Source organism: Natrix helvetica (genome assembly GCF_964273705.1).
Source record: "Natrix helvetica genome assembly, chromosome: 8".
Taxonomy (NCBI): Eukaryota; Metazoa; Chordata; class Lepidosauria; order Squamata; family Natricidae; genus Natrix; species Natrix helvetica.
Genome location: NC_138559.1, coordinates 2419919 through 2446879, shown reverse-complemented (window position 1 = coordinate 2446879; position 26961 = coordinate 2419919). Strand labels below are relative to the sequence as shown.

Below are 26961 nucleotides of genomic sequence, written 5' to 3'. Positions count from 1 at the left end.
GCCCACTCCAGGAACCTTTGCAGGCATTTGCTTTTGCGACAAACTATTTTCATGTTGAATTTATGTTTCACTGGCAAAGAAGTAAAGGGAGACTAGTGTAGATCTATTTCAAGCTATTTAGCTCTCTTCAGCTAGCCATACGCATTCTGAGATTTGAAGGAGCCCAGGTTCGAATCCCAGAAGGGTCGGGCTCGCTGACAAGAGCTAAAAGCTTGAAATAGACTAGCCCCCCTTTATTTCTTTGTCGGTAAAATATAAATTCGTCCCACAGAGAAGTTTCTTCTTCCTACCTTCCCTTCCCTTCTCTTTTCTCCAGGCTAATGCTCCATCCCAGCCCACTTAAAAAGCCCCAGCAGCCTTGCAACCCAGAACTCTGTTCCAGTAGTGAATTTTTTTTTTTTACTATCGGTTCTGTGGGCGTGGCTTGGTGGGAGCGGTTTGGTGGGCGTGGCAGGGGAAGGAAACTGCAAAATCTCCATTCCCACCCCATTCCAGGGGAAGGATACTGCAAAATCCCCATTCCCTCCCCACTCTGGGGCCAGCCACAGGTGGCATTGCCGGTTCTCCGAACTACTCAAAATTTCCACTATTGGTTCTCCAAACTATTCAAAATTTCTACTACCAGTTCTCTGAACTACCGTGTTTCCCCAAAAATACGACCTGTCCCGAAACTAAAGCCTTGCCACATTTTTCGCATGGGAAAAAATATAAGCCCACCCCCAAAAATAAACCCCCTGGACAACCCCCCCCCCTCCAGCCAGGTAGAGCACCGCTCACTGACCTAGCGTTATCCTGAAAGCGCCAAGTCGCAGGAGCCGGGGGGAGCGCTCACGTTGCTTGCCTCCTTCAGGTTGGGGAGTGACATTCTGCCTGGCCGGAGGGGAGACTTGCCAGGCAGCTGCTCCCTTGTGAACTGGCTCCCGAAGAGCGGGGCACAGCCTCAGGGGCGAAGCAACCATGAGGGGTTCCACCCGCAGCCTCACCAAGCCCTTGCGCAGCTCTCCCAGGGCACTGCCGCTGGCCACTGCTGCCTGCCAGCGGCGGCTGCTGGAAGACTCTTTGTCTGGAAGACTTTCTGTCCGGCAGCCGGCCCACCCTAGAAAGCACTCCTAGAGTGGGCGATGCTGGAAGACTCGGCACCGACTTTTGGAGTTTGGAAGTTATGCTCGGAGCAGGGCGGCGGCGGCCGGTGGCCAGCGGCAGTGCCCCGGGAGAGCCCCTGTCGTATTTTCGGGAAAACACGGTACTCAAAATTTCCACTACCAGTTCTCCGAACTACTCAAAATTTCCGCTACCGGTTCTCCGAACTACTCAAAATTTCCGCTACCGGTTCTCCGAACTACTCAAAAGTTCCACTACTGGTTCTCTGAACTACTCAAAATTTCCGCTATCAGTTCTCTGAACTACTCAAAATTTCCGCTACCAGTTCTCCGAACTACTCAAAATTTCCGCTACCGGTTCTCCGAACTACTCAAAAGTTCCACTACCGGTTCTCTGAACTACTCAAAATTTCCGCTACCGGTTCTCTGAACTACTCAAAATTTCCACTACCGGTTCTCCGAACTACTCAAAATTTCCACTACCGGTTCTCCGAACTACTCAAAAGTTCCACTATCGGTTCTCTGAACTACTCAAAATTTCCGCTACCGGTTCTCTGAACTACTCAAAATTTCCACTACCAGTTCTCCGAACTACTTAAAATTTCCACTACCGGTTCTCCGAACTACTCAAAAGTTCCACTATCGGTTCTCTGAACTACTCAAAATTTCCGCTACTAGTTCTCTGAACTACTCAAAATTTCCACTACCAGTTCTCCGAACTACTCAAAATTTCCGCTACCGGTTCTCTGAACTACTCAAAATTTCCGCTACCAGTTCTCCGAACTACTCAAAATTTCCGCTACCGGTTCTCTGAACTACTCAAAATTTCCGCTACCGGTTCTCTGAACTACTCAAAATTTCCGCTACCAGTTCTCTGAACTACTCAAAATTTCCACTACCTGTTCTCCGAACTACTTAAAATTTCCACTACCGGTTCTCCGAACTACTCAAAAGTTCCACTATCGGTTCTCTGAACTACTCAAAATTTCCGCTACTGGTTCTCTGAACTACTCAAAATTTCCACTACCAGTTCTCCGAACTACTCAAAATTTCCGCTACCGGTTCTCTGAACTACTCAAAATTTCCGCTACCGGTTCTCTGAACTACTCAAAATTTCCGCTACTGGTTCTACCAGTTCTCCGAACTACTCAAAATTTCCACTACCGGTTCTCTGAACTACACAAAATTTCCACTACCGGTTCTCCGAACTACTCAAGATTTCCGCTACTGGTTCTCTGAACTACTCAAAATTTCCGCTACTGATTCTCCAAACTAGTCAAAATTTCCGCTACCGGTTCTCTGAACTACTCAAAATTTCCGCTACCGGTTCTCCGAACTACTCAAAATTTCCGCTACCGGTTCTCCGAACTACACACAATTTCCACTACCAGTTCTCTGAACTACTCAAAATTTCCGCTACCGGTTCTCCGAACTACTCAAAATTTCCGCTACCGGTTCTCCGAACTACACAAAATTTCCGCTACCAGTTCTCTGAACTACTCAAAATTTCCGCTACCGGTTCTCTGAACTACTCAAAATTTCCGCTACCGGTTCTCCGAACTACTCAAAATTTCCGCTACCGGTTCTCCGAACTACTCAAAATTTCCGCTACCAGTTCTCTGAACTACTCAAAATTTCCGCTACTGGTTCTCTGAACTACTCAAAATTTCCGCTACCGGTTCTCTGAACTACTCAAAATTTCTGCTACCGTTTTTCTGAACTACTCAAAATTTCCGCTACTGATTCTCTGAACTAGTCAAAATTTCCGCTACCGGTTCTCTGAACTACTCAAAATTTCCGCTATTGGTTCTACCAGTTCTCTGAACTACTCAAAATTTCCGCTACCGGTTCTCCGAACTACACAAAATGTCCACTACCGGTTCTCTGAACTACTCAAAGTTTACGCTACTGATTCTCCAAACTAGTCACAATTTCTGCTACCGGTTCTCTGAACTACTCAAAATTTCCGCTACCGGTTCTCTGAACTACTCAAAATTTCCGCTACTGGTTCTCTGAACTACTCAAAATTTCTACTACCAGTTCTCCGAACTACTCAAAATTTCTGCTACCGGTTCTCCGAACTACACAAAATGTCCACTACCGGTTCTCTGAACTACTCAAAGTTTCCGCTACTGATTCTCCAAACTAGTCAAAATTTCCGCTACCGGTTCTCTGAACTACTCAAAATTTCCGCTACCGGTGCTCCAGAACCTGTCAGAACCTAGTGGATTTCACCCCTGCTATGTTCTCCATCTCTTGCTTCTCTTCTGGAGCAGCCAGCAGCTCCGCTCACACATACCTTCTGGCCACCGCAAGTGCTACCTCTCCTGCCTCCAGGAATGCCCGCATGGTCCTGGGCAAGGATGGATCAAAAGCGTTGAGGTCCACCATATCTCCACCATCTCTTTCCTCCAGCCCAATCTGGGGCTCAGTGCTCGGCCACTACCAGTTCTCCGAACTACTCAAAATTTCCGCTACCAGTTCTCCGAACTACTCAAAATTTCCGCTACCGGTTCTCCGAACTACTCAAAATTTCCGCTACCAATTCTCTGAACTACTCAAAATTTCCACTACCAGTTCTCCGAACTACTCAAAATTTCCGCTACCGGTTCACCAAACTACTCAAAATTTCCGCTGCCGGTTCTCTGAACTACTCAAAATTTCCACTACCGGTTCTCTGAACTACTCAAAATTTCCGCTACCGGTGCTCCAGAACCTGTCAGAACCTAGTGGATTTCACCCCTGCTATGTTCTCCATCTCTTGCTTCTCCTCTGGAGCAGCCAGCAGCTCCGCTCACACGTACCTTCTGGCCACTGCAAGTGCTACCTCTCCTGCCTCCAGGAATGCCCGCATGGTCCTGGGCAAGGATGGGTCAAAAGCGTTGAGGTCCACCAGATCTCCACCATCTCTTTCCTCCAGCCCAATCTGGGGCTCAGTGCTTGGCCCCTTGGCCTGGAACTGAACCAGCCTCATAGCTCCACGCAGTTGGGAAATTCTCCTGCACCCCGAGATCTTCCAAGGCCAGCTCAGACTGAAGCCCACGGGTAAGACCCTTGAGAGTGGATACGGCATCCAAACCTAGGAGAAAGGCAACGGGAGGCTCTTAGAAGGTGGCCTGCAGTCTCCTGGCCCTCCAACCCCCTGTCCTCAAGAAGGCACCTTCTCTTTGCTTCAGAATCTCAAGCAGCCTCCAGACCAACCTCTGCAGAGATTCCAAGTCATCCAGGCCCTGGTTGTCCCAAAAGTGCTTTTTCAGGAGGCAACTGGACTTTGTTTTTTCTTTTGAAGATGTTTCGCTTCTCATCCAAGAAGCTTCTTCAGCTCTGACTGGATGGTGGGGGATGGAAGGACTGATACTCCTTGCAGGCAGCTGGTCGTTTGCATCCTTTTTAGAGAGTCGTTGAGGTCACTTTGAGGTTTATCTGTGTCCTCAGGGTCACCTGAGTGATGCAAATGGTTTCTGTAGTCTGCAACTTTTCCTCTGGAAATGCATTCCTATTCCCACACGGGTGTCCATCTCAAATTGTATAGCTGAAAGTCTCCAAGTGCTTCAAGGACCCTCTAAAATGTTGCAAATGACCAGCTGTCTGCAAGGAGAATCAATCCTTCCGTTCCCCGTCATCCAGTCAGAGCCGAAAAAGCTTCTGGGATGAGAAGTGAAACGTCGTCAAAAGAAAAAACAAGTAAGACCAGTTGCCTCCTGAAAAAGCACCTTTGGGACAAGCATGGCCTGGATGATGGAGAATCTCTACAGACTTTTAGCTATCCAATTTGGGATGAAGACCCTTGGAATGGTGTGGGAGTAGGAATGCATTTCCAGAGGAAAAATTGCAGAAGGCAGGAACCATTTGCACCACTCAGGTGACCCTGAGGACACAAGTAAACCTCCAAGTGGCCTCAAGGACCCTCTAAAAAGGATGCAAATGACCAGCTGCCTGCAAGGAGTATCAATCCTTCCATTCCTCACCATCCAGTCAGAGCTGAAGAAGCTTCTTGGATGAGAAGCGAAACGTTTTCAAAAGAAAAAAACCCAAGAAAGTTCAGTGGCCTCTTGAAAAAAAGCCCCTTTGGGGAAGAAGAGCCAACGTCGCGACGTGACAATGTGTGGTCTCGACTGTCCGAGACTGCCGTTGATACTTTTATCGCCACATGGTCCAAACGGACCTAAGCCGTCCCGAAGAGACGGCGAACAGGGAGACAAAGCCTTGCTGGTTGACCCAAGGGAAGCGCTCCAAGCTGGCGATAAACAGACAGCCCCGTGCTGACAAAGTTGGAGACGGCTCGAAAGAAGGCAGCTGAAAGTGAGTCCATTTGGTGAGGCTTTTTTCTTTGAGAATGATTGCCCAAAGATAAATTAGTCCTTTAAGCAAAGAATAAAGCGGCGGAATTTATCTTTATTGGACTGCCTTGGAAAGTTTTTATTTCTTTTTTTTCCTGTTAACGATGTTTTGTGGATTAAAGTGACTGTAACGCTTTTTGTTTCTCTTCGTAAGTGAACAAACTGTTTTTTTTTTCCTCCTATTTTCTGCTGCCTTATCTGTGGGCTGGAACTAAAACCTTTTTTATTCTAATAATTCTTCTTGCTACTTCTCATTAATTTTCATTAAAGACTTTTAAAGATTATTGTTTTCCATAAGCTTGAGATAAATAGGAGAAGAATTGAATCTGCCATTCGGAACTTAGAACTTGGTGTTTTTTCTCTCTTTGAAACAATGTATCATTTGCTCTCTCTGTCTCCGATTTCACTGACGCGCTGTAACGGAGAGCTTTGCAGCTTATCTGTGCGATTTGATAAGGTCCAGGGTACGGTTGTTTTTACAGGTGCCTTTGTTTTTAAAACACTCTTGGCAAGGGAAGGAAATTCTTTTTTTTCTCCCTGCTTTTTTTCATTTGGAAACATGTACCAATCTTCAAATGAGGGAATACTGAGTCTTCAAGATTTGTTGATTGAAATTCAAAAGTTATCGGAAAGATCTGAGAGATTTGATAAGAAGTTGGATAGACTACTATCTCCTACAATAAAGGATGATGGAGTTGGAGTCCAAAAAAATAAAAAAATTAATGAAGATGAAGAAGATAAGGATAAGATAACAGATGAATTTAATGATGAAGCAAACCTAGGTAAAAATGGAAAGAAGTGAATATGGAAAAGTGAATTTGATATGCAGGAGCTCTATTCCTTTTTTCAAGATACAGAGGGGGGGGGGAAGTGATGATGATGGAACTAAGAAGAGAAACTGTTTCAGAAATACGTTTAATCAAGGACATGCTAATCTTAATACCAGTTCAAGGGCAACGAGGTTTTTTGAGAGATCTTTCAAGCAAAAAAGTGCGGAGAGAAGTTTATAAAAACCTTATAAAGGAATTAATAAGAAGATTGACACAACAACTGGCAAAAGAGACAAGATTCTTTTTTTACTGGAAAGATACAGGTTGATAATGAATGTTGATGATAAAAAGTTTAATTAAGGTTTGGTGATTAATAGGTAGGAACCTTAATATTTTTTAGATTGTTTTTAGATTGTTTTTAAATGTTTATTCTTTAAAAAGTAATACATTATGACAATAACAATGAAATAATAACTCTAATCAGTTAAAACAATTTGGATATAAATAGCAAATTGGGACCTGGGGGGAAATTTTTTTTTATGAATGTTAACAATAAACTTTTGTTTAGATTTTGTTATAAAGAAGTAAATTTTTCTTGGGTCTAACGAGAGGAGAGGTGACATAAACAGTAAATAATCCTTAGTTATCTATAATAATAATGATAATAGTAATGAAATAATGATTTTGACTAGTAAAAGCCATCTGATATAAATTGCAAATTGGGACCTGGGAAAAAGACTTATAAATCTTATTAACAAATCCTTGTTTATTATGTATAAAAATGTAAGACGTCTTGGGCCGGATGACAGGAAATGTGATATACATAATAAGTAATTCTTAATTAGTAACAATAATAACCAAAGAAATGTTAACGGATAATGTTTAATGATATTTATATGTGTGGGCATTGGTAAAAGCAATTGTATAAAAGCTTTAAATGGTGAATTGGGGGGGGAGAAGGGGGGGAATGCTTAGATATTTTATTAATTGATTTTTTCTTTTAGAATATGTTATAAGATATAATGTTACAGGAGGTTTGTTGAGATTGCTGATGAATGCCAGTGGGTGGTTATGTTTTTGAATGCAAATGATATCAGATAAAAGCATGTTTAAATAATTTTAGCTAAATGAGAATGGTGGTGTATTGACAGTAAAATACATGAAGATTTTTGATGTAAAATATACTATTCAATGGGAAGGAAATATATGTAATTATGATAGACACGCACGAAAACTGTTTGTAACCAATCGACAGGCTTTCGACAGGATGTGATGAAGGATGATTCTTTTTTGTGTGTGTTTTTGTTTATTGAAAACAATTTTTTTTTAAAAAGCCCCTTTGGAAGGTGGGGGGTGGGGGGGCTGTTAAACCCCAATTTCCCCTAACACGGGGAGGGGTGTCCAAACTTGGGAACTTGAAGACTGGTGGACTTCAACTCCCCTTGCTGGCTGGGGATTCTGGGAGTTGAAGTCCACCAGTCTTCAAGTTCTCAAGTTTGGACACCCCTCCCCGTTTGGCTTTATTGCAGCAGCCCCGGACCTGCCCCATTTCTGCAGCTTGCAATATCTGGGGGAGAGGCTGCATGCACCCCAGCAAGGGAGGAGACCGGGGGCCCGTGCACCGCCGCCGCCCACGTACCTTCGAGCCGTCGGGCAGGAGGAGAAGCGGCGGCAGAACGACGCCCACGAGCAATGCCGCATCACCCTTAAAGAGCCAGGAGGACTACACCTCCCAGGCATCCCCGCGGCACGTCCGGCGGAGAGAGCGCTCCCATTGGAGACGCTCGAAGCGAGTGGGATTCGGGAGATAGGAAATGTTAGAGGGGACCTGCCTTGTTGTTGTTTTTTTGCAGTTTCCGGGAACAGCTCCCACTAATCCAACTAGGCCAACCCCAAATCTTTATATATATGTACATATATCGAGAGAGAGAGATGGAGAAATAGAGAGAGAGATGGAGATAGATAGATGGAAAGAGAGAGATGTAGATAGATGGAGAGATAGAGAGAGCAGAGAGATGGAGAGATATAGAGAGAGATGAAGAGAGAGAGATTGATAGAAATTGATTGATAGATAGATGATAGATAGATAGATAGATAGATAGATAGATAGATAGATAGATAGATAGATAGATAGATAGATAGATGATAGATGATAGATAGATAAACAAAAGCCCTGCTTTTTATTTTGAAACTTAAAAATAACAGATTAAAAAGTATGTAGAGATTTCAGGAAATGGTTAAACAAATATCAAAGGCAACAAAAGAAGGAAACTCACAACAGAACAAAACAAGTTCAGTGAAAACATCCACCAACACAGTTTTTATACAAAAACCAACCGCTACATCCCATCATGCTGCATTAGCTGATCCATATCTGAATTCCAAGTTCAATTATTTTAAAATAGCTTCTGCATTTTAATAAAAAGGTTTAAAAATTAACACTTTAATTAGCATGGCATTTAAAGAGGGTGTAAAACGGTGACCAAAAAAAGGTCCTTCTACATCAGGAATGGACAACTACGGCAACTTTAATATTTGGGGACTTTTTCCAACTTTTCAGTTCAGGAATTCTGGGAATTGAAGTCCGCAAGTCTTAAAAGTTGCCCAATGTACGTGCTGTGGTTGCGATCCTGCTAGTCACGAGACTCTTTGGCGCCCTCTGGTGGCCGCTGACAAAGCTCAGTAAACACCTGAAGCTCAGGATTCCCAACGGAACACCTATTATATTTTATTTTATTTTATTTATTTTGTCAAGCTACAATTTTCAGAAAATAAAGCACGCAGGAAAAGATACTCTGCCTCCTATCTTTTCTCTCTATATGTGGGTTATTGTGTATCTTGTAACTGCAGTTACTGTCCAAGTTTTATAACTGACTCGGGGAGAACTCTAATATTTCTATCTCTACGGTCACGTGACGTGAGCACCGTCATCATAATAACGCATGCGTAATGCTTTCTGAAGTTCCGCCCAGCAAGATTTTTTTTAAAAAAACTCCAATTCCCGGCATCCTCCTCTTTCTTCAACCAACGACACCCATGTTATAGTAGATGAACGGAGTTGAAAGGGACCTTGTAGGTCATCTAGCCCAACCCCCTGCCCAAGCTGGAGACCCTACACCATTTCTCACAGTATAAAATCAAATTAAATATAAAACGAGATTTTATATTTAAAAAGAAGCAGAAAATCTGTGTCTGTTAAAATTCTTTCCGCTTCCCCCATGGTCTTTATGAGTGGCTCTAACTGCCTCTGGAAGAACGTCTGAATGAGTTCGTGGCAAGCAATTGCAAAGGAACACACCCGTGTTTGTGCAAAACGGTGCCTAGCTCACTTGGGCTGCATTCATGCGATCACAAACTCCGTCTGACAGCACACAGTGGCCGTGTTTAGATGACCAAACTAGGCTGACTGTGTGGTTCCTCTGTGTCATATAATATATGCGGGTATATACATACTTTTGTATGTATTTATTTATTTATCTGGTCATGTTTATGCAGTGTAAAATTAGAGGTGGTGATCCTTTAAGAGCTGCATGCAACGGAATTTCATTTTTAATGTATGCCAATTAGTGTCCATTCAAAATGACAATAAAGTATTCTCTTCTTTCCACTATCTCTTCTCTTCTCTTCTTCTTTCCAATATCTATTTTCTTCTCTTCTCTTCCATTCTATTCTTCTCATGCAACAGGCTGAGCCACAAGCAACCGATTGTATCCCATGCTCACATGTGAACCTAGCCAGAGAGGTCTTGGGGTCATCTCTGCAGGGTTTTTTGTAGATCATTCAGTTGCTTCCATTCTTCTTCTTGTCATTTAACGACCCCATAATCCCTTGCAGTGTGGAGTCGGGGCACCTTACTGGCCGGATGCCCTTCCTATCGCCAATGCAGTTTGAAGCACATATAGTTTCATTGTGCCCAGAGAGAGAAATATCTGCCACTACCTAGGATCGCATTCACAGCCTCCTGATTGTGAGATGAGCGCTCCACCTCTAGCCACGTTTATGTTCATTCACAGCCTGTAATGAGTCACAAATAGTTTGTAAAGAGTACGCCACAGTCTGCCACAGTCTTTCGGAATAAGACTGATAAGCACCCACCTTTATCTCCCTTGAAACGCTGCCAAAGACCTAATTGGCAATTAGCTTTGCAAGGCCACACAGAGCACAGAGTCAAACAGAGCTTCAGAGTTTAAACCGACTAGAACAAACAAAGTTGCTTCCTACAAAGATTCACATCCGTTTGCTCCTCTTTTATGTCTTATGGGAGGGGCCAATCACCTCCAAGCCTTACTCCCGAGTCGCCCCTTTTGTCTTAACTGTTCTTGCTTTCTGGCAGCTCTGTGCATGCATGCACTGGGAACAGGCTCCCCTTGTTCCTCTGCCTCGCTGATGTCAGGCTCTGGAGGCTCCGGAGGCAGCGCATAACTCCCAGACGACCCTGCCCCCTACTCTGCCTCCACCGCAGAGCCCTCTTCCGAGCCTTCCCCAGACTCCAGGACTGGCCCATCTTCCTCCCCAACCTCCTCACTGTCTGACTCTTCTGGCAGCTCCGCAGGCCACCGGTGGACGACAACACCGACATTCAGTCCTTCCCAAACTCTGGAGAAATCTACCGAAGAAACAGAAGTTCCCAAAAACCAAACCTTGTAGAGGAAAAATTTAATTATTTTCTTCAAGTCATGAAATGTTGGATGTTTGAGGATTACAGTTCAATAAATGAGGAGCAGGACAATCTTTTACTGTGTTGTTGCTTTTTTAAAAAAAAATCTCCTGCCTTACTGCTGGAAATCTCTCTCCCTGAGCCAAGAAGACATGCCGAGACACATCCCCGATCCCCCCCCCTCCACCAACCCTTTCCCTCCCTCCTCCCTCCTCTTCCTCAATGCTCCCGTCCTGAGAATCCAAGGAGTTTTGTAAGCAAGCCGCATGCCTTAGCGTCTTCACCCCGGTTTCCATTGTCAAGATATAAAAAGAGTTTTTGGTGGGTTTCCCCGAAAGACGTGTGCTTCACAAGACAGACGGAGGGCTCCGTCTACGTAAGTGCAGGCCAAGGAGGCAGGTGGGTCAGGGGAAAAACAAACAGGCAGGAACCTGAGCAATCCTAAATGACATTTTCAAACAGCTGCATGGAATTCATGATGTTCTCATCCTAAAAAAGGCAGAGAGGCAAAGAGAGAAAATTTTATTTATTTATTTATTTGATTCAATTTATCAGTCGCGCCCTCTCCGCGAAGGGACTCGGGGCGACGTACAATCAAATATAAAAGCATGTGGCATGGAGGAGGTAAATACATCAACAATTAACAATACAAAAAGTAAAAGCCACAAAGTTAAAACAAATAACAATAAAATTAATACAATTAAAACAATTAAAATACCCAAAAGATTTAAATGTACAGTTTAAAATTGCCAGGGAGGTTAGAAGTTCTGATTAAGCCAGGCCGGCTAGTTGGAACAGGTGGGTCTTGAGTTTTGAACGGAAGGAGCGGAGATCCGTTGTTATCCTGATATCTGGGGGGAGGTCATTCCAGAGGGCTGGGCCCATCACAGAGAAGGCCCTACTCCTGGGCGTCGCCCGCTGGCACTGCCTAGTGGACGGCACCCGGAGGAGTCCCTCTCTGTGAGAGCGGATTGGTCGCAGGGATGTATGGGGCAGGATACGAAAGACAAGGCAAGAACAGAGGTTGAGATGGAGAAAGATCGCCTCCCTTCGGGCTCACAGCTTTAGGAGAGCAATTTTCTATTGTGCGAAGCTGACCCGCTCCCCCCCCAAAGAATGAGATATTGGGGGGATATTAAAAGAGGCAGAATATTACCGTATTTTTTGGAATACAAGACGCACCGGAGTATAAGACACACCAAGGTTTTCAAGAGGCAAATTTTTTAAAAAAAAGTTTTTGCACTCTGCAGACCTTCCAAAAAATGGCCTGTTTTTTTGTGAAAAAGGGACCGTTTTTGTTTTTGTTTTTAAAAAGGGCATGAATAGCCTTTAGGAGGCTTGTAGAGTACTCCTGGGGAAGAGGGGGGGCAAAAATGAGCAAAATAAATCTGTTTTTCGCAAAAATTGGCGTTTTTTGTCCAAAAAAAAAGGGCATGCATAGCCTTTAAGAGGCTTATAGAGTGCTCTGGGGACTGGGGGTGGGGAAATTGAGCAAAAATCGGCCCATTTTCCGCTCCTTTCTTCGCTCCCCAGCCCCCAGAAGCACTCTGGAAGCCTCCTAAAGGCTGTGCATGGTCATTTTGGTGAAGGCGGAGGGGTTTCAGGAGGCAAAATATGCTGTATTCAGTGTATAAGATGCACCCAGATTTTCAGCCTCTTTTATGAGGGGAAAAAGGTGCAGTATATATTATATTATATTTATATTATATTTCCCCAAAGGGAGAAATGGCAATACATGCTCTTAAAAGACAGAAAGCAGACTCCGTTTTTCTTAATAGACCCCAGCCAGGGGTGTAACTGAAAAACTTTCGCAACCGGTTCTCTGCCGGGTTGCTGGATAGGCATGGCCCTGAGGGCATGGCCTACTCACAGGGGGGTCACCCTCCCCCCCCCAGATTCCGGGGACTTTCCTCCAGCCTCTGGGAGGGCGGAAACGTCCTCCCCCTGGCTCCGGAGGCCCTCTGGAGGCCAGAAATGGGCCCGTTTCCGGGCTTCCGGAACTTCCAGTAGGCCCGTTTTTCGCCCTCCCCAGGCTCTGCGCAGGGCTTGGACTTACCTGGCACGATGAGGAGGCTGCATGGAGACTCCTGGGAGGAAAGGGGAGGGGTGGGCGGGGCGGGCCCAGCCGTCTTTGCAACAACCAGTTTGGCAAACCAGATGCAAATTAGCACCTGGTTCGCCCGAAATGGTGCGATCCGGCTGAATCCCACCTGTGGCCCCAGCAGATATTTTGTGCCCATTACGAAAGTTTGGACCAGTCTATTCACGAACAAAAGACCTTCACCTCCAATGATGGGATTAAAATTTACATTATCCTCCACTCAAATTTTAAGAACAGGACATAATAGGATTAACCCGTCATCCTTTTAGCCAAAGATCCTTCATTGCACAATCCCCAGAACAGTTCAGTGTCAACTCTGAGGCCATCTTGGAGGTGTCAGTGTTGCCACATTGGAGATGAAGGATAGGGAGGAGGGAATAGAGATAGCTGGGGTTTTGTAGCCAAAACAAAATACTTTCCCCTGAGAACCAAGGACATTCCTACCGGTGGCTGAAGAGAGGAGGAGTGAAGTTTCCAAGCAACCAGAGAGCACCTTGATTGGACCATGTGGCTGATTGTTTGGAAAAAGGGGAGAAACTTTTACTTTTAATTAGGTGAAAACTGCGGGAACCTCCAGAGTCGGTTTTCACCAACTTGTGCCAATATGGTGCATCCAATAAGCATGTTCTTTGAGGAAACTGCTTGCCTCAGAGTTCTGTTTGCTATGGGTGTATTACTTGGAACCCTGACATTCAAACTTCCAAGTCAAAAAAATACCCCAACTTCACAGTCATATGACTGCAGATGCTGCAATGAGTCGTAAATGCAAGTTATGGGCAATTGGAACTTCCAAGGACATTTTTTAAAAGTCTGTCGTAACTTCAAACCAGCTGGTTGTAAATTGAGAATCACCTGTACAGCCAGAGGCCAAATTGTAGGCAGCAGGTGGAGAGAGCAGAATTAGATCTTCTGCCCTTTGCTTAGAGTCAAGTTTGTTGCATTTATTTATAGGACCAACTCCCAAACGTAAAAATAAGCAACTTATTATTATCTCCTTCACTTTAGCAGCTAAAATAAGAATTGCCCTCTGCTGGGAAAACTCTAGATAATGTAACAGTTGAGATGTAGATGAACAAGGGCTCTTCAATTGTCACATGAAAAGAAAAAAGAGTTAAAATAATGTCTTGCACTTTGCACCACCTGTTGTGGTCTGTCAGCAGAGTCAGACAGTGAGGAGGTTGGGGAGGAACATGGGCCAGTCCTAGAGTCTGGGGAAGGTTCGGACGAGGGCTCTGCATCGGAGGCAGAGACGGGGCCGAGACCGTCTGGTAGTGATCAGGTGCCTTCGGAGTCAGACATCAGTGGGGCAGAAGAACAGCTGGAGCCTGTTCCCAGTGTGAGCATGTGCACAGCTGCCAGGAGAAGGGAACAGCTAACGAATAAGGGCCGACTCGGGAGTAAGGCCACAGGTGGAAGGTGATGGGCCCTTCCAATAGGAAATAAAAGAGGAGTGAAAGGGGAGGGGGCTTTTGCAGGAAACAATTCATTCATTTGGTCATCAGATTCGTTCTGAGTGTGAAGATCTGTCTGTGAATCTCAGAGACTCTGCCCAGCCTTTCCTTGCACAGCACCTCGTTTGGAAAATATTTACATGGCAGCTTTCCAAGTTGGATAAGGTCTGTAGTTGTAAATATTCCTTTGAAAGACTGTTTGCCAGGCCTTGGCTGAATGTGAATGAGAGGAATTCACATTCGTTTAATAAAAGGGGTTTTGTTGGGACCAGGACTCTGCCTCGTGCTTTGGGGGGAAGCTTAGGTCAGAACACCAATAACAACACCAACAAAGTTTTCAACTTTAAAAAAAAATCCTATTCTGAGTTAAAGAATTCTGCTGAAACCCACCTTCTGACATGTCTCTAAGAACTCTTCGATGGTGACTACGCCATCCTGATTCGTGTCCATTTTCTGCAAGACAAGATGTGTCATTTTTGAGTGGAAGCTGCCCATCCGAGGATGCACTGAATCTTAGTTCCAAAAAGAGGATGCCATCCCCACTGAATTGGACTGGACTGGTTAGACTTCCTACGGCAGCGTTTCTCAACCTTGGCAACTTTAAGATATGTGCACTCCAAATCTCAGAATTCCCCAGACAGCTATGGGGAATTCTGGGAGTTGAAGTCCACATACCTCAAAATTGCCAAGGTTGGGAAACGCCATGAATTGCTTTTGGCTGTTCCATTCCTGCACTTGAAGGATAGTTTCCCACCCACTAAGAAAACCAGGAATATTATTGTTCAGTCAGCCTCACAGCGAGATGGACAGCAAATAAATGTAAGAAGAAAATCACTTAACTAGGCCATTTGAGTCAATTCCAGCTCCCACAATCCTCTGCAGTGGCTGGGCCAGGGAATTCTGGGAAATGGAAGGGTCAGGATCAGTGGTTGGATCCTGCCGATTTAAACAACTGTATCGGTGACTGTGCGTTTCTCATGCACCAGTGGTGGGTTCCTGCAGGTCTGGTACGGTACGGCCGTACCGGTAGTAGCTGGGAGCAGCTGATAGCGTACCGGTATAGTGGCTCATTTGGCCCACCCACCTGCCTGCGTTCTATACCTGTTTTTAAAGCAACCAGCCAATTGCGCACAAACCAACAGCGCGCGGCGCCTGCGTGAGCCCCAACAAGCAGCTGGGTGTCGCAGGGGCAGTGGATTGTGCATGCGTGGGCAGTGCACATGCACAAACAGGATCCATGGCCCTGTGAACAGCATACTGGTAGCGACGGTAAGAGCAACCCACCACTGTCACGCACATGTGCACTTCTCATGCACCCGCACCTGATGCACGCTGCACGCATATGCGCAGTTTTACCAAGACTTACCTTCCATGTTACTTCTTGGGGAGTAACACAGCTGAGGAGCAGGAATCCACTCTGCCACACAAATCAGCTGAGAGGATATTGCTAAGTAAAGCCCACCCAATTGTTGGAGCGAACCAGTTCGCTCTCAGCTGATCATCGGAGCTACCGGTTTGCCCAAAACAGTCTGAACCGGCTGAATCCTCCCCCTGGTCGGGATTGAGGAAAGCAACTCCAAGGAGCCACTAATCATTATGTGGGTTCGTATGGGAATTAGGTAGAGCTGGTTTTGCCTTCATCAGTGGCAAAATGATGTACTCAATAAAGTTTTGCATTCAGAGACTGGATGGCCTCGACTGTGCTTTCTTTGGCTGGGTTTGTCAGTCGGAACTTTCTAACACTTTCTGACGATGGACCGAGTCCGCTTCTTTCATTTTACCTGGAAGAACTTTTCCACCTGCTCGAAAGGAGCATCTTCCCGCAGGATCGGGTAGGTGTAGCGACCCATCATGTCATAGATGGATTTCATGATGGCCAACATCTCCTGCCAAACAAGGAGAAGAAAGCTTTAACAGCAGCACATCAACGTTACATAATAACAGAGTTGGAAGGGACCTTGGAGGTCAACTAGTCCAACCCCCTGCTCAAGCGGGAAACCCTATACCATTTCAGACAAATGGCTGTCCAATAGCATCTTAAAGTGTTGGAACACCCACAAGGTCTGGAGGCAAGCCATTCTGTTGATTAATTGTTCTGAAACTTTGAAGAAATGTTCTGACCGAGGCTTCCCAAGAGCATGAAGCACACTCCTTGTCCCGACAAAAACCCTTTTTATTAATTGACTGTGAATTCTGCTCATTCGCACCCAGCAAAGTCTTTCGAGGGAGGATTTACAGTCACAGACCTTCTCTGGCTTGGAGAGCTGCCAGGCCGATCTCTGCAGAACTTGGCAAGGAGTCTCGGAGAGTCACGACCAATTAAGCGAACTAATTGTCTCCTGCCAACTCCACTCCCCTGTCACTCCTCTTTTTATTTCTTCTGGGAGGGGCCATTCATCCTCCACCTGTGACCTTACTCCCAAGTCGACCCCTGTTCTTTAGCTGTTCCCTTTGTCTGGCAGCTCTGCGCATGCACACACTGGGAACAGACTCCAGCTGTTCTTCTGCCCCACTGATGTCTGACTCTGAAGGCAGCTGATAACTGTCGTATGGCCCTGGCCCCCTCTCTGCCTCCAACACAGAGCCCTCATCAGAGCCTTCCCCTGACTCCAGGACTGGCCCATCTTCCTCCCCAACCTCCTCACTGTCCGAATCGGCTGCCAGCTCCACTTGGGTATCAAAATAGGATTTAGCGAGTACCTCCTTGGTGATGTAGCCGTCCTTGTTGATGTCATAGAGGTTAAAAGCCCAGCTGAGCTTCTCATGCACTGTGCCACGTAGCAAAATGGAGAGGCCAATGACAAAGTCCTGTTCAAGGCAACAACAGAGAGAGGGGGGGGGGGAGATCAGTCACAGCCTGTGAGCCTGGCAAGAGGGGACATTCGGTGCCAGGCCTGCCAACGCTTACATCTCTACGTCAAAATGATCCTTGGCTCCGTTTGTTGAGAAAGGTCTTATCAGGACCCAAAGGCATCGCGGTAATGCAGAGCCAGAACTGAGAATAGTGTGGCAAATCCCAAAATTTAACTCCCCCTCCCCCCAACATTCTAGCTGTCTCACGTTGCTAGCACCACAATCAATTAAAATCATTCTTCCCTATGGGAGGGACCATTCATCGTCCACTTGCAGCCTTAATGTGCGCTCTTTTTTTGGCTTCTAATTTTAGATTCAGAATTTCGTGTCCCTGCTTCTCACACCCAGTTTTGGTTGGACGCGCTTCTGTCCAAAAGGCTGCAACGAATCAGTGCACAGTTTATTGTCTGTGATTTTTCAACGGGCGTAATTGCTTTATTTATCAAGTTACCTCACGGCTTCGGGACAACTAGGAGGATTTGAAAGGGCAAATTTGAAAGGGCAAACTTGTACACCTCCATCTGAAATTGCTGCATTTTGCATCTTTCCCACCAGGTTAAAAATGTGTTTTTCAGAAAAATGTGGGTTTTTTTAATGCAAATGAGGGGAAGAGCTCCGATCTTGTCTGCCATCTTAACTTTCTTCCTTCCTGCCAGCCTCATGGAGAGCCTGACAAGGTACACACACATCAGCACATTGTTTTAAACACGCTGGATCATTTGCACAACATGCATGGATGCACCTCTGTAGTGGACTGTAATCTGGATTCCCAGGAGGGAGGGGTTGCATTGCAGAGGAACAAGAGACAGAGAAAGTTTAGATAGTCTGATTGGGAGGAAGAGGGCTAAGACAGTTTCTCCTTAGAGATTTTCGGAGTATATCTTTAACCATGCAGAGTGGTGCGGTGGGCTAGAGGTGGCGCTCTCGCCTCACAATCAGGAGGCTGTGAGTTCAATCCTTGGTAGAGGCATATATTTCTCTCTGCAAAATGATAATATACTGCTATCTGCTAAACAAAACTCCACATTGGCGACAGGAAGGGCATCCAGCCATTAAAAGACTCTGCTGGCTCCATTCAGTTGCCCAGACTCATTTTGGTGAAGGGGGCAGGGCTTCAGGAGGCAAAAAATGCTGTATTCAGTGTATAAAATGCATCCAGATTTTCAGTCTCTTTTTTGAGGAAAAAAGGTGTGTCTTATTCTCTGAAAAATACGATAGCTAGTGTAGGAATTAAGAACTGTCTCCTTTAAGAAACTACCTCATGGGAAATGTAGGCAGAAACTGCCTTATGGGAAAATGTAGTTCATGACATGTGATCACATCTCTGTTTCTGATTGGCCATTGGGGCATTTTGCCTGCATGCAAAGTTTATAGCCGGTCACTTTAAATGCCTTTGTGAACCGGAATAGGAGTGTTTTGTATCTCCGCTCAGCATGGGAGTGAAATCATCATCTTTTTACACCACGTGATGGGACAGATTATGGAAAGTCAGAAATATCTTAACAACTGAACTATACAATACAATACAATACAATACAATACAATACAATACAATACAATACAATACAATACAATACAATAGCAGAGTTGGAAGGGACTTTGGAGGTCTTCTAGTCCAACCCCCTGCTCAGACAGGAAACCCTATACCATTTCAGACAAATGGCTATCCAATATCTTCTTCACATCTGGAGGGAAGTTGTTCCACTGATTAATTGTCCTCACATTAGGAAATTTCTCCTCAGTTCCACGCTTCTCTCCTGGATTAGTTTCCACCCATTGCTTCTTGTTCTACTATTCTCCAAAGCAACTGTAAGTTTTGCTATTAAGGATGCCTGATAATAAACTTGATCTGAATGAGATTCTTAAGCCTGGATCTCAGATTACTACAGCAGGTTTCTGGGGCGCATGCACCTCACCTCACCTAGAAAGAGCAAAACCTTCCAAGATACAGAAAATTCACCTTACTTCAAATCGGATGGCTCCGCTCCGGTCCAGATCGAAAGCGTTGAACAGGAAGTGGGCATACATGGTGGCATCTGCAAAGAAAATGGCAGAAGAAGAAGATGAGTTACCAGCCATAAGTCTTCCTTATGCCCTGTGGGATCCTTCCCTGGGACTCCCTGGGGGATACCACATGGTTGCCATCAAAGACGAGAGAATGAAATAAGATTTATAAAATGTTTTATAGGCGGAATCTGCCACCGGCAAGATTAGCAAAAAAATTTAACCATACGTCTGCCAAATGTTGGGAATGTAATCAGACTCCTGGTACCTGTTATCCTATGTGGTGGGCACGTATGAAAGCAAGAAAATATTGGACGAAAATAAATCACATGTTTGGAAAAGATGACTAAGCAGCCTATAGATTTAAAGCCAGAAATATTTTTGTTAGGTAAAATACCAGAAAGTTATGATAATGAGAACACTTCACCAGATGAAAACATAATTTGGAAAATATTGGATTGTGCAGAGATGGGTAGATTGACATTGAAATTAGGCTGAGCGCAGATTGGATATCATGCTCCCCAAAGTTTTGGGCACCCCATTTTTGGCCTCCAATCCAGTGGTGGGATTCAAAAGTTTTCGCTACCAGTTCGGTGGGCGTGGCTAGGTGGGGGGCATGTGACTGAGTGGGCATGGCCAACATGACATCACTCATGCCTACGCCCACTCAGTCACATCCCCCCTATCAAATTTTCTAAAGATGCCCTAATTGATTCATAATTGTTGAGCCAAGGTTTTAATACAAAACCAGTGATTTACTAGGAGCTACATTAGGCAAGATTTGTTTGCAGTCAAGCCTGTGCTTTGACTTTTCTTCTGAATTTTACCCCTGTTCCTCCCCTCCCCTCAGTCTGTGTCATAGATCACATTCCCCTGTAAGATGCACCCCTCCCAAGCCGGCAACAGTAATCGGAGATCCGACTTCAGCCGACAGTATGCGTGGCATGTGCTCCCCCTCCCTGTCTCCCATGACAACGTGGGGACTTGACACCCCTGACCTAGCCATGCCCACAGGAAAAGCTAGGACATTTTTAGGAGTTTTCCTAATCTAACCACATCCTCCCTTTGCTAGTCATCACCTTTCCCTGCTTCTCTCCCCTACCTCTTTTGTTGCTTATCTTCCTTATTGGTTGAGGCCCTCAGCCAGCCGCTGCTTTTTTGCATTCTTGCAAAGCATACTTGCAAGGCAATGGGCTGCGCATGCGCGAAGAAGATGGTAGCAATGGCAGCTGCCTTTTTGCCCACCAGAGGACTTTTCAGCTGCCTGCGGCCAGCCGTGGGCTCTTTGAGAGCCGGCATGTAAAGCATGGGTGAGGTGAGCAGCCGGCGACAGGGGGACTGGTTCAGGCGTGTGGCCAGCCAGCCATCACTACCGGCTCTCCGGCAAAATTTCTGCCACCGGTTTGTGCGAACCGGGACGAACCAGCTGAATCCTCCCTCTGCTCCAAACTGAGCAGACCAAGAAATAAAAGCTATGCTGGGAAACCAGAAAGAATGGTGGCCAAGCATTTGGGTTCTGTTGCCAAGGAAAGGATCCATAACAGGGGCATCAAAATCACAGGAAGTCAACCTTGTCTCAAGGATGACTTCATTACACGTAGGCCTCAACTTACAACCATTCATTTAGTGACTGTTCAAAGTTAGGATGGCATTGAAAAAAGTGACCACGACCATTTTCACACCTACGACAGTGGTGGTTGCAGGAGGTACGCCCCGGTACGGGTGTACCAGAGCCTGCCCAGAGCACCGGATACCGTTCCGGTACGGTGCTCCGGAGATCTTTTAAGTCTTTGGCGCTTCTGCACATGCGCATGGCGCATACAGCACCTGCGTGATGCTCCGCTGAGCAGCTGGAACGTTGTGGAGGCTCGCGGAGGCGCTAAGTCTCATGTGGATGCTGCCGGGCCCGTTCCAACCATACCAGTTGGAACAGGATCCGGAACCCACCTCTGACCTACAACCATTGCTGCCTCCCCTTGGTCATGTGATCAAAAGTTGGACTCTTGGCAACTGGCATGTACTTAGGACGGTTGCAGGGTCCTGGTGTCATGTGTGATCCCCATTTGTGAGACAAGCAACGTCAACGGGGAGGCCAGATTCACTTAACAACCCTGTTATTAACTTAACAACGCCAGCAAGTCCCCTAACTGACTCCTAAGTTAAACGTTAAGAGTTGAGCTCTTCACTTTCTAAACTGGCTGGGGAATTCTGGGAGTTGAAATCCACTCATCTTCCAGGGGTCAAAGTTGAGAAAGGCTGGATAAAAGGTGCTGAGATGCATGGCAGACTCACCTCCCTGGGGGAAAAATTGGGCATAGATGAGCTTGAAGGTCTCTTCATCCACCAGGCCACTGGGACACTCCTGAAGACAAACCACACACAGGTTAGGCCTGAAAGGAGCAAATTTCTTTCTTTCTTTCTTTCTTTCTTTCTTTCTTTCTTTCTTTCTTTCTTTCTTTCTTTCTTTCTTTCTTTCTTTCTTTCTCCCTTTCTTGTTCCCTTTCTTTCTCTCTTTCTTTCTCCCTTTCTTTCTCTCTTTCTTCTTTTGTTCTTTCTCCCTCTCCCTCCTCTTCTTCCTTCCTTCCTTCCTTCCTTCCTCTTTCTTTCTTTCTTCCTTTCTTCCTTCCTTCCTTCCTTCCTTCCTTCCTTCCTTCCTTCCTTCCTTCCTTCCTTCCTTCCTTTCTTGACTGAAGACCGCCAGATCTCCTTCCCACAGCTTCACTTTCCCTGGAGAGTTGATCTACTGTGATTTTTAAGATAGAAGTAGTCCATTTGGGAGCTACGCCAGCTCTCTCCCTTGCGGCCCCAAAGATCACACATGTTGTGTCCCCAATATTCACTAACAAACCCCACAATAATGTGAGGTTAATTCTCTTCCAGGTTTCAGCTGGCAAGTAATAAAATAGGTGTGCTAGAACTCCCATGCACTTAAAATGAAATCACCTTTGAAATTACCCTGCTGATCAAAGAGAGATTCTGGTCTTGGGGCTCCCTGGAGCCTTGGAAGGAGGCACAGTTGGGGGTGCTCCATCATTGGAGGGTTGCACAAAGAGACTGGATAGCCATTTGTCTGAAAGGCTACAGGGCAGGGTCTCAAACTCAAGGCCCATGGGGCAGATCCGGCCCAAGGGATGCTTAAATCCGGCCTGCGGGGCCACCCCAGAAACAGCGAAGGACCTGCCCAAGGTGCGTCTGCCAGCGAATATGGAGCTCGGGAGGGCCGTGTGCACGGCTTTCCCGAGTTTCATTTTTGATGACAGAGTGCTGCAGGAGGCCGTCGCAGCCGAAAACGGAGCCTGGGAGGGGTGCCCTTGACAGGAGTGGTATTGAGCTGGCCACGCCCACCCCGGACACACACACACACACACACCCAGTTCCCAAGGTCAAACACAATGCTGATGCGGCCCTCAATGAAATCGAGTTGGACACCCCTGTTGTAGGGCTCTCCTGCTGGAGCAGGGGGTTGGACTAGAAGACCTCCAAGGTCCCTTCCAATTCGGTTATTCTGAGTTCTGTATGCTCAGAAGTCAGTTGGAACCCGGAGCATTGTGTTTGAAAGCGAAGGCTGTGCCAGTTGGTCAAGGAGAGCTGGGCTGCGGCTGCCCCCAAGACGTGAGCCAGAAACGATAGGCCGGGTGGCATATTTTACAGCGGCTGCCAAGAGCCAAGCATTACAGGAAAGCCATTAAAGATACATGCTGCAGAAGGCAGAGGTGGTTGCTGGGGGAGGGGGGGGAGTTCTCACAAACGTCTCCCTGGCTTCCTGCCCAGCCTTAGTCAACAGCTCCCCCCCACCTCTCTTTCCGTGCCAGCGGGACCATCTTGAGAGGCAGTTAAATGAGCCTCAGATTCCCTGAGTGTATTTCTGGAACCGCACCATTTCGTTTGCAAAGGAGATGCTACAAATTGTTGGGTAAAGAGTTTGAGGAGACACCATGGTGAGGTTCCCTCTCGACCTGAAGCTGGCACATGCGTAACAGGGGTCGTATTCATTTATATTCCCCTCGCACATCTGTGCTAGTCGTTCCCGACTCTAGGGAGCGGTGCTCATCCCCGTTTCAAAGCCGAAGAGCCAGCACTGTCCAAAGACGTCTCCATGGTCCTGTGGCCGGCATGACTAAATGCCAAAGGCACACAGAATGCTGTTCCCTTCCCACCAAAGGTGGTCCCTATTTTCCTACTTGCATTTTTACGTGCTTTCGAACGGCTAGGTTGGCAGAAGCTGGGATAAGTAACGGGAGCTCACTCTGTTACGTGGCACTAGGGATTCGAACCGTTGAACTACCGAACTTTCTGATCAACAAGCTGAGCGTCTTAGCCACTGAGCCACCATGTCTCCTATCAGTGATGTGGTGGCTTTCCCTACCAGTTCACAAATGCTCGCTTTGCTTCACAGGCGCCCCCATCCACGCATGCACTCGGCTTTCCATGCATGCACTCTGATCGCGTGCGTGGCTTGCATGCATGCGCGCAACTTGAAAACGCTCCTAAATAGGACGCCCTCTTCTAGCAGCAGGGAAGGGGCGATAAGGGGGAATGTTATGGCTCGTTGCCATTTCTTCCCATGGGAACTGAGAAGGAGTTTGGAGTCATCGGACTGATGGAGAGGGAGCTGATTGGAGAATGGGACTACGGGGGGAAGTTTCAAAGTTTTGCTTTTATCGGGTGTAATTCCTGATTCTGGCCATAATCAATAGCGGAGCTCCTGGGTGAGGGAGGACGTGTGTTGTAGATGCGGCTGTTTTTTAAAAAAATATTATTTTTGTAAATAAGAAAAGAAGCAGGTGGAGAAGAAACAACTCACGTTCTTGAAGCCTCTGTAGAGCGACTGCAGTTCCTTTTTGGTGAATTTGGTTAGAAGTTGGAGCTGTTCTAGGCCTTCCGGTTGATGCCGCATGGTGGACAGCTCCAACTCGCTGTCGCCATTGTCTGTAAAAAGAAGCCAAACATTTACGCTCCACTCTGGACATAAAAAGCACCACTTGGATCACAGAGACGCCTGGACTTACAACCATTCATTTAGTGACCATTCGAAGTTACGATGACATTGGAAAAAAGCAACCGTTTTTCACACTTACGAGTGTGACATTATATATATAATTTTTGCTGATAAATAAATGAAGGGAGGCTAATATTTAGCTCTCATCAGCTAGCCATACCCTTGCTGGGATTCGAATTTGGGCTGTTTTTACATATTAGGCAGTTATATTAACCTCTAAGCCACAAGCTCTCCTCCCTTATCAGCTGAGCCAGGGGAATGGTTAAGTGTTTTGTCAAAGCATCTGAGGGAAGCACTATGCTCCCTCCCATATTGGGGCATAACAGGTGCTTTGACAAAACACACAGACACACACACACACACACACACACACACACACACACACACACTATGGAAAGAACAAGAATAGAAGTACTTTAAATGTATCAATGATTGTTATTGGTAGTAAAACTGTAAATGGAGATATTGAATAATGGAAGAACGAAGGATGAAATTTTGATTTAATTAAGGAAATATGAATTTACAAAATAGGTGAAAAATACATCTTTGAATATCATAGCGATATGAAAGAGGGGACAAAGTCAAAATGGGGATAGAAAATAGAGGAAATGATAGTAATTATATATTAATATGTTAAGATATACAAAAGGACAGAAAGAAGGTTTTGAAAGGAAGGGTGATAATAAAAGCCATGTATAAACAATATGAAATAATGGAAATGAAATGTAATATTTAGGAGTAATAAGATTATGTTTATGTGTACTGAAATGCAGGATAACCAGATGCCACACCATTCACGCACTGATATGTATAAAGACTATAAAAAATAAAAATTTGATCAAAAAAAATTCAGATGCTTGGCAACTGGTTCAAACTTATGACGGTCACAGTGTCCTAGGGTCATACAACCTTCTCACAAGCAAAGTCAAGGAGAAGCCGGGTTCACTTAACAACAACTATCTTAACAACTGCAGCAAATCACTCAACAACAGCGGCAGGAAATTTTGGGCTCAATTGTTGTCGTAAACCGAGGACTACCTGAACGGAATCAGAGAATCTTTGATCATCAGTCTGCGATTCGCATCTTAAATTTTTCCACCTGGTCAAGCCCAATAACGTATTCAGAATTCCTTCTCAGACTGATAAAGGCAAGATATGATAAAGCAAATAATAGGAAAAATCTTCAATCTCAGCTTGACCATTAATATAATACTAGGTTTATTCATTGTGCCTATGATCCGGTTTATTTAATCATGATTTGCAGAGGAGGACCGAGTGACTGGGCTCAACTAGCAAGCTAACACATTTTTATCATAGAATAGAATAGAAATTTTTATTGGCCAAGTGTAATTGGACACAAAAGGAATTTGTCTTTGGTGCAGATGCTCTCAGTGTAGATACATTCTATAGAATAGAATAGAATAGAACAGAATAGAATAGAATAGAATAGAATAGAATTCTGCTCATTCACCTCCAGCAAGTCTTTCAAGGGAGGATTTACAGTCACAGACCTTCTCTGGCTTGGAGAGCTGCCAGGCCAATATCTGCAAAACTTGGCAAGAACTATTGGAGAGTCACAAACCAATTAAGCGAACTAATTGTCTCCTGCAAACTCCACTCCCTCTTCACTCCTCTTTTATTTCCTCTGGGAGGGGCCATTCATTGTCCCCCTGTGGCTTTACTTCCAAGTTGACCCCTGTTATTTAGTTGTTCTTTTCTTCTGGCAACTCTGCGCATGCGCACACTGGGAAGAGGCTCCAACTGTTCTTCTGCCTCACTGATGTCTGACTCCGAAGGTAGCTGATAACTGTCAGACAGCTCTGGCCCCCTCTCTGCCTCCGACACAGAGCCCTCATCTGAGCCTTCCCCAGACTCCAGGACTGGCCCAGGTTCCTCTCCAACCTCCTCAGTGTCTGAATCTGTTGCCAGCTTTGCTGGCCACTGGGGGGCCACAACAACAGGGTGGTCTGAGAATTCCTGACCTGGACAGGAGGTTTGGAAGGCCCTTCCAATCTTATGATCTGAATTTTACCACAATCACTTGAAGCCGATTTGGTACGGTCTGAAGATAAAGGAAACAGCATTTTTAATGGTATTGTCCTCAAGATGCATGGGCACTTTCAAATGGGGTGGCTGGGGAGTCCCAAGCCATCTGGAAAGCATCAGCTGTCATGACACGAGACATTTCCTTATTCTTTGAAGAGTCACAGGATATCACTTCAGCAAATACATCTCTCCGGTGCAACCCTGCTGATCCCTGGATTCCTTTGCTCAGTCCAGGATCTTGTGGTTTAAGGTATTTGACGCTGGCAGAAGAGATCAGTCAAATACACCGACTTGCAAGCCGGATGCCAGCCGAGAACGGACCTTCCGTCCTGATTCAGCAGAAAAGTCCCAATGCTTAATTTTGGGGAGAAAGATCCGCCTGGTTCAGTTCCAAGCGGGGAGAAAGACCCTGGAAACATGGAGGCCACTTGGAAAGATGGTTTAATGACGGAGTTCTAATTAGCGGACCCCATGGATGTGAAAGTGGGCGGACTTTATCCCTTCTCTTAGGCTTTGGACTTGAGCTTCCTGTGCAAGAACGTGTCTTCTACTGGCTGTTGTGAGGCCCCCCAATGGGGCCATGCAGGGGTCTTGTTTGTCTGAGCTACGTTTGGACTCCTGATGCAACGAAGGGGCGTTG

General features: G+C 45.7%; 2 protein-coding genes across 5 annotated transcripts in view; both read right to left on the bottom strand.

Annotated features, from left to right (window-relative positions):
• Nucleotides 1-7955, bottom strand: part of LOC309396156 (oxaloacetate tautomerase FAHD2A, mitochondrial-like) — a 29411-nt gene extending 21456 nt beyond the window's left edge. Inside the window, exons 1-2 of one of the 2 annotated variants that reach the window (XM_081961034.1) lie at nucleotides 7850-7955; nucleotides 3905-4179 (exon numbers count right to left, since the gene is read on the bottom strand). In XM_081961034.1, the coding sequence (XP_081817160.1) occupies nucleotides 3905-4173 (269 nt within the window). In that variant the 5' untranslated portion in view covers nucleotides 4174-4179; nucleotides 7850-7955. Of the gene's footprint in view, nucleotides 1-3399; nucleotides 3539-3904; nucleotides 4180-7849 lie in introns of those variants that run through there. The other variant, XM_081961035.1, reaches the window with a different exon arrangement.
• Nucleotides 7956-10855: 2900 nt separating this feature from the next.
• The window catches only part of KCNIP3 (potassium voltage-gated channel interacting protein 3), an 83558-nt gene continuing 67452 nt past the window's right edge, over nucleotides 10856-26961 (bottom strand). For all 3 annotated transcript variants that reach the window (XM_081961046.1, XM_081961048.1, XM_081961047.1), the window contains 7 exons: nucleotides 24081-24205; nucleotides 21569-21638; nucleotides 19238-19308; nucleotides 17120-17227; nucleotides 16201-16305; nucleotides 14810-14872; nucleotides 10856-11356 (listed from right to left, as the gene is read on the bottom strand). In XM_081961046.1, coding sequence (XP_081817172.1) covers nucleotides 11309-11356; nucleotides 14810-14872; nucleotides 16201-16305; nucleotides 17120-17227; nucleotides 19238-19308; nucleotides 21569-21638; nucleotides 24081-24205 — 590 coding nt within the window. In that variant the 3' untranslated portion in view covers nucleotides 10856-11308. The remainder of the gene's footprint in view (nucleotides 11357-14809; nucleotides 14873-16200; nucleotides 16306-17119; nucleotides 17228-19237; nucleotides 19309-21568; nucleotides 21639-24080; nucleotides 24206-26961) is intronic.